The following is an 8,083-nucleotide window of genomic DNA, read 5'->3' on the forward strand; positions in this document are numbered from 1 at the left end:
TGTCAGGAAACAAAAAGAAAAAAAAAAGACGCATCAGTGCCACCCAAGCTAAAACATGGTTTTCTTCAATATTTGTGATAGATGACTGAAAACTCCTGATCATGGGTTTTGGGCCATAGTGGTGCCAATTTTACACTTTCAATTTTAATTTTAATTGATTTAATCAATTGATTAATCAATTTTAATTTTAATTTCAATTTTAATTTAATTTTAACTTCCAATTTTACACTATTTATTTTGATCCTTCCCTGTTTTTGAAGGTTTTCAAACTTTTTCCAAATTCCCATGAATTTATTTTCGTCATTACATTTTATTTTCAAGATGATCATAGATAATAATTACAATTTATTTAAATACTAGCTGTTGGGGTGGCGCTTCGCGCCACCCCAACACCTAGTTGGTGGGGGCGCTTCGCGCCCCCCCAAGCCCCCCCGCGCGCGTAAGTCGTTACGCGCCATAATAGTTACGCGCCATTGTAGTTGTGTCCCTATGTCCCACCTGTGAATATAGATAGATATATATATATGGTTTTAACTACGTAAAACTTGCGAATATACAACATTCTTTGCTGTCCCATTGTCTTTGCATATAAATAGATTGTCAGGTTTACCGACTCTTGAACATGCAACATATAATGGTCCATGGGAAAACAATCTGTATTCAGATCTATACCTCATGATTCTAATGATTGCCCTTGAGCTTTGTTGATGGTGATTGCTAATCGACCATTCCCTGTCCCGGTGTCCCGGTCGTCATTTACATCCCCCTGTTTCCCCCGGTGTCCCCGTTGTAGTTGTGTCCCTGTGTCCCGGTCGTCATTTATATTCCCTGTGTCCCGGGTCCCGGTCGTCATTTGTATCCCGGTGTCCCGGTCTGTATATACATTCGTTTTTTAGTTTTGTTTTTCTCCTTTATTTTTTTCCTTTTTTTTTCTTTTTTAGCTTATTTAGATTTTTAGATTTTTTAGTTTTTTTATTAGTTTTTAGTTTTTTTTTCTTTTTAGTTTTTTTGTCCCGGTCGTCATTTATATCCCCCTGTTTCCCCCGGGTCGTCATTTATACTCCCTGTGTCCCGGTGCTTTGTTGATTGCTAATCGAACATTCCTTTTGTCCTGGTCGCTTTCTCTTTGAGTGTCGTCATTTATTTTTTTCTTTTTTAGTTCTTTTAGTTTTTACCTTTTTTAGTTTTTTTTAGTTTTTAGTTTTTTTAGTTTTTTACCTTTTTTTAGTTTTTTTAGTTTTTTTTAGTTTTTTAGCTTTTTTATTTTTTTTATTAGTTTTTAGTTTTTTTGTAGTTTTTGCCTTTTTTTTAGTTTTTTTAGTTTTTTAGCTTTTTTATTAGTTTTTAGTTTTTTTTGTAGTTTTTGCCTTTTTTTAGTTTTTTTAGTTTTTTAGCTTTTTTATTTTTTTTACTAGTTTTTAGTTTTTTTTGTAGTTTTTGCCTTTTTTTTTCTCTTTGAGTGTCGTCATTTATTAGTTTTTTTCCTTTTTTTTTTAGTTTTTTATTGGTTTTTACCTTTATTTTAGCTTATTTTTCAGTTTTTTCCTTTTTTTAGTTTTTTTTATTTTTTATTTTTTTTTAGTTTTTTACCTTTTTTTAGTTTTTTTAGTTTTTTAGCTTTTTTACTTTTTTTATTAGTTTTTAGTTTTTTTTGTAGTTTTTGCCTTTTTTTAGTTTTTTCAGTTTTTTTTTTAGTTTTTTATTGGTTTTTACCTTTATAGTTTTTTTAGTTTTTTAGCTTTTTTATTTTTTTTATTAGTTTTTGGTTTTTTTTGTAGTTTTTGCCTTTTTTTAGTTTTTTCAGTTTTGACGTCACCTGATCCAGTTTTTTCAGGTGACGTCACCTGACACATCCATCCATCCATCCACAGACAACTTATTTTTATATATATAGATAGATAGATATTTTAATTTTTTTTTGTTTCTATGCGCTCTGGTTCGCTAACCATGATTGAGCAGCTATTGCTGCAGTCATGATTGAAATCGCACATTCATTATATTAGATACCATATCTTCGACCAAGTATAAAGATATAGTTGTTTGATTGAAAAGCAAAAAAAATAAAAATAATTCAGAAAAAAAGAAAACAAATGGGGATTTTAGACAGAGCGAAAATACAAAAACGGATATATCGGCAAGGACCTCCACCAAGCTTCCCTCAGTGCTCGAAAAAAGAGAAAAAACGAAATAGCCTTTTGAAATGAGCTTTTACAAAGCAGAAGAAATACTGGAACAACAAACAAAAAACCAAGCCAAAACAAAGGAAAGACTATTCAATGAGATATAGTTTCCTTATGAAATTAATTAAAGAAAAAACAAGTTCAACAAAAAACTAAAAATAAAAAACAACCTATTTCAACATATATATTTAATAAATTAGAAAAATTGAAAATCCTATTATTTAAGAAATCTCAAACGCTTGTATCTCCAACCTCAATATATATTTTCTGTTGAATTAAATATGGAAAAAAGGAGTTGGAATGGGAGTTATGAAAATGGGATCTGAGTTTTTATGAACATTGTCTGATTGTCAAATTGTTGAATAATAATTCTTTCTTTTCGCCTAAAAATAATTCATAATTCCGAGATTTCATTTTTTATTCAAAAACAAAAAAAAAGAATCTCTTTTTGCTGTATCACAGCATTGATAACCTTTATTACAACCTATCAAGGGAGGATTAAAAGGCTATTCAATACTATCTCTGTCCATTGACATTATCAAATTGTAGAACTTTCTTCTCTTGAGTTATAAAGCCAAACTTGACAAAAGAAAAAAATGACTGTCACATTTGTTTGATTACATTTTCCCATTGATAAATAAGATAAATATTTACATACTTTTTAAAATTTGAACCTATGTTCAGTGTCCTTGAAAATGAATACCGTCAATTAATGTCTGCCTCAGTTTTTTTTACCTATTTAAAACGACGGAAACAATACACTAGTGCTTTGTTCTTTAACATTAGTTAAGGGTAAAAAGTTGCTTTTTAGACTGGGTTTCTTTGATCTTTAAAAGAAGGCAGTAGAACTAGGTGAATAAACTTATTTCAATTTGTGAAATAATACCATAGTGGTTTTTTAAAAGAATAATCTAAGTTAAAAATTGCTTGTCAAACAAATTTTCTTTGATATTTAAAAAAAGGTAGTTGAATCAGATGAATAAAACTCAGGAGTCAGCTGGAATACCAATTCCTGAAAACTTGAAAAAAAACTTGAAAACTTGAAAAATTGAAAAACACCTCAAAATTTGATTCATCAAGCTCAACTACTCTTTTTAAAATACAAAAAAAAAAAGTTTTGACAAAGTGATTGTTTATCCTAGAGAATAAGGACTTTTCTAATTCCTTTTTTTCATTTTATTTTCTTCTTGATTCTTGTATCCTGTGGGAGTAATGATTTAACTCGTTTGCTATATCACTGGTTGTGAGTGCAATCCCTAGTACTTTTTTTTTATCATTTACAGAAAATTATAATAAAAAATAAAAGGACTGTCCTAAAAACGTGTATATATATGGTTAGCAGCCCATGTAGACTATTTGGGTACATATTTTTTAGGCTAAAATGAGCTAAATCTATTATTTTTTTCATTAATAAATTTTAATTAAAATTATTTAGACCTTAAATTTCCTCCTTAAATTTTTTTTTTGTATTGACGGTTTACGTCAATAGCGATTAATTACTTATAAATTGATGTCGCCTTATAACCAAAATAGTAAAGATAAATGTATCATATTTTTATTCAGCCTTTCAAAAGAGCTCCTTTTACACCTTTTACTTGTTTCTCGCCGTATAATTGCAACGCGGAAGAGGTCATTTCTTATGGTTTCCAAGTTTACACGGTCACAAACTAAATACTAAATACCTTGTAAATAAGTAGTTAAAGCTAATTTTCTGCTGTCCCGGTTTTTAACACAACACTAGCTGGAGCGAAACATACTTATAGTAACTACTTGTTGTATCTGGAATGTACCTACAATCATTTCTAAAATTTTTCCTAGGTTGAATGTCATCCATATTTGAACCAGAAGAAACTGATTGCATTTTGCAAAGAACGAGGAATTTGTGTGACTGCTTATAGTCCACTTGGATCTCCAGACAGACCATGGGCTAAACCGGATGACCCTAAACTTATGGAGGACCCCAAACTTGTTGAACTTGCTAAGAAACATGGAAAATCTCCTGCACAAGTACTTCTCCGGTACCAGGTTGGTTTCCTCTACTATGAATTGTGTGTGCGTTTTTTTCGTTTATATACAAGTCTTACTGACGTAATATTGTAGTTTTATTTAAGTGTCTCTGTTACTTATTTTTCATATGTATAACAACGCACATTTTGGTACTTATTTGTTCAGAAAGGGAGTAAATCCCATCAATCAAGGTTGTCCCATAAAATTCATAATAAGGGAAAATAAACGTTTAATAAGTTTATTTTTATCAAAATATTGTTTTCTCCTTAACAGCACTTGACGCTAGAATTTGGTTAGTCCTAAATACGGGTTGTTTATCTATTGGTAAAGATGTATGGTTCTCTAACCAAATACAAGCCTTCATCATTATGATAGGCAAGGAATGACAATGAAAGTTTACCGGGGAAAGTCCTACCTTGCAGACCGGTACCTCTGAGTAATTGACATGGAGTTTTTTTTTTTTTTTTTTTTTTTTTTTTTTTTTTTTTTTTTTTTTTTTACAGCATATAGACAAATTAAATTCAATAGACTTCTTGTCTGTGAGAAGAATAAAGCGTAGTAGGATATGCCTAATAGCTGTATACTAAGTTCTACTAACTTTCAAAGCATATCACAATAAAAATAACATAGCACCATAAACACCATTTTCTACATAGCTCCCAAGCATTAAAAACGCTCAGTATAGTAGAGGCATAGTTATAGTAGTAGACATAGTAGAGTATGGGTGTTCATCCTTTTTTTAATGCAAAGACAAGTCCTCGCATGGAACGTGTTCCTCCGAAAAGACATTCCCCGCCCTGATTCCGACCTCCTCGGGCCGTTTCCGAGCTTATTCAACCCTTGTTTTTCGTTCGATGTTGCACCTTCAACAAACCATTGTCCCCAAGATTACAAAAAATGAACAAAATAAACGAAAAAAAGGAGAAAATGAACAAAATACCCCGCTAGTTTCCCTATTTTTGTTATTTGGTACATGCACTACTTATGTTTTGTGTTCGTTCACTTTTTTTCCTTCTCTTTTTAAACGACCCTCTTAATCTTTTTTATATTTATTTATTGAGTTTTACTTGTTTTCTCATCTTTTCCAAACTTTCTTACCCACCTCAGTTTAAATAGTGACTTACGGATTAATTTTCAATTCGACAATTTTAATTTTGGCGAGCTTAGGTTAGCCTTTTAGTGTTAGTCTTTAGTGTTTTTTTATTAACTTTTTATGCTTTTTGTTTGTCCTGTTGTTGTTTACTATACCCGAAGTTGAAGTTCGGCCCTTTGGAGCTTGTGATGCCAATAAAAAAAAAAAAAAACTGTTATTCAAGCAGGAACTAAAACGATAGATCGAGAATAAGTTTTTTGATGTTTAGAGGACGTTTCTTCACACATTTCTCCGAAAAAAAATCTTCATAGTTCCCTAGTGATTTCTGAATAAGTTGCATAGGGTGTATGCAGGTATCTATGTGTTCCAATTCAAAAGCTGTCCCATCCCATCTAAATCCGCATATGCTGTAATTTTTAAATCTGTTCTACTTCACTGTCATATCTTTTAGGCTGATCCCGTATTTTCTAATTATCTTTAATATATCATTCTACAAAAGGATAATCAGGTTTCTTTCGACAAAGTCACTAATTACTGTCAACTTCATTGAGTCGAGTTGAAAAAAAATAACGAAAGAAACAAAAAAACATATCGGATATCCTCTCACCCTTTCAGGAAATCATTATAGGATTCCTTTTATCCTTTAAGGATTTCATCAAATCCTACGCGTTTGATCCCAGATAAAGTGTGCAAAATAGAAGGACCACTGATTAATAATGTGATTAAGGTAAAAAAAAAAGGTAAAGGATGCGGTACTAGATTTTTAAGGTCCGAACCGACGTTATTGGTATCCGTCTCAAGGCCCTTTAGCTAGATTTTGCTGTGGGACGATGGGGGCCAGTCATGCTGTGCTTTCGCAAACCCTTCCTGTTTACCTTCCGCAGATTTCTCCAGGCACAAATTTGGAGTTGAATCGACTCAACCTGAGCTTACAGAGTCACGCCACTGACACCCGTCCCAAACCAAATAGCTGGGTACACTAGAATTCGAACTCTCGCACTCTCAGACAAATGATCATAAACCCAGCACACCAATCCATTTGGCTAGATTAACATTGATTAGGCCGATTGACTTCTGTTAAGTATACTGATGTTTAAAAGTGTGCTATCATATAGCGATTAGCCTCCCACTTGAAATGATAAGGGAAGGGTCCGTTAAAACCTGTCGGTTGATTTCCTTGAAAAGCGGGACTTTTTTTAAGCATGGAAGACTGAAAAATGAATTAAAAAAGTGAAGCTCGAAACCAATTTTAATGAGCTAATGAAATTCAGATTTCAAAGCGGTTTCATACCAATATTAACAATATCGTTAAGATTAGTAAAATAAGGTAAGAATTTGGTGATCCTAGTGGTTATTTTTTTTTTTTACTAAGATTGATAACTTACAGTTACTATTTTCAAATTATCTTTCTATGTTCTTCCTTCTATATTTTTCTTTTTTTTTTTATCTCTTTGATAAAAGAAATTGAATTTAAATTTAAAAAATTTAACGAAAGAAAAAAATAAGAAAGAAAGTAATTTAATTCAAATTAATATAACTTTGAAAACAGACTTTTGTATCTTCTCCTTTTTAAAACAAATCATTACGTTACTCGTTACTCAATATTTGTGAATTGGCTCATATTTTGCTTTATTTTTCTTTGATTTGTTAATACTGCTGAATATTTTTATTTTTAATTTCTAAATTATTTCATTTTTTGCATTCTAAATAGTTTTAGATATTATAGTAGGTAATTAGAAGCAAAAAACAAAAATTGAATGTTTGGATGGGGATCTTCTAAAAAGTTTAAAAACTTTCATTATGAACCGAAATATTGAAATTTTTTTAATCTTTTAATTAGACACTGCTCTATCTTATTAAATATATGAGCTTTCTTTGATATTTATTTTAGATAGGACATTCAAGTTGGCCTTTGACCGGTACCTTGTAGATGCTACTCTTTCGTATTAGATAAAGAACAGTTTTATTTGTTATTTAATTCAGATTCGACATTCAACCTTCTGCTGATTTACTTAAAGATACTGCAGGTCTTGCTATGGATTCCATCAGTCTATTGTATACGAGAATCTCCACATACGCAATGCTAACACATTAAAGTTCCCCTTCATGCGTAATGACTTGTGCTGCTATTAATATTCTGTATTATTTGCATACCTAGATAGTTATTTATAATTCAAATATAGATAACTCCGAATAAGTCTGTGATACACTACGAAGAATTTAATAACTTGCCCTTTTGTTTATATTTTTTTTAATTTGGTTGATGCTAAATATTCCCTTATGCATCTACTGTAAACATATTGCTTTAGTCCCCCTTCCCTCTCAGGGTGATATGAAGCTTAGTTAAAGAGTATCTTACATTTATTTTGCAAAAGATTGATGTTCGCAAAAAGAAAAGTTGAATTTTTGAGAGTAAGCTCATTATTTTTCAATTTAATTCACTGCTTCTAGCACGCTGGAAAATTCGGGGTTGGCCGTTTTTTCCGATTTTCCTCGAATTTCCCAAAAAGAGCAAGGTGTTCTTCAAAAACTCCAGAAAAATTCACGAGTCATATTTCGTGATAACGTTCATGTATTTGCGAACATTAATTTTCGGGGATATTTCGGAGAACACAATTTTATCTCTTTTGGGAAAACCGAAAAATTCGGGAAATAAAACCACTGAATTAATTTCGATCCCTAAAGAAGATTTGATGTTACTTTGTTTCATTAATTTCTCCCTTTTTTTGTCACCAGAAATAAATAAAATCAGAAACAAAAAGTATGTTTTCATGCTTTAAAGGCTATCATTGCATGCTCAGTC

General features: G+C 31.2%; 1 protein-coding gene across 2 annotated transcripts in view; it reads left to right on the forward strand.

Annotated features, from left to right (window-relative positions):
• Nucleotides 1-8,083, forward strand: part of LOC136024842 (aldo-keto reductase family 1 member B1-like) — a 42,858-nt gene that overhangs the window by 26,260 nt on the left and 8,515 nt on the right. For both annotated transcript variants that reach the window (XM_065700336.1, XM_065700337.1), the window contains exon 5: nucleotides 3,999-4,205. In XM_065700336.1, the coding sequence (XP_065556408.1) occupies nucleotides 3,999-4,205 (207 nt within the window). The remainder of the gene's footprint in view (nucleotides 1-3,998; nucleotides 4,206-8,083) is intronic.

The sequence above is a fragment of the Artemia franciscana genome, chromosome 3, assembly GCF_032884065.1.
Source record: "Artemia franciscana chromosome 3, ASM3288406v1, whole genome shotgun sequence".
NCBI lineage: Eukaryota > Metazoa > Arthropoda > Branchiopoda > Anostraca > Artemiidae > Artemia > Artemia franciscana.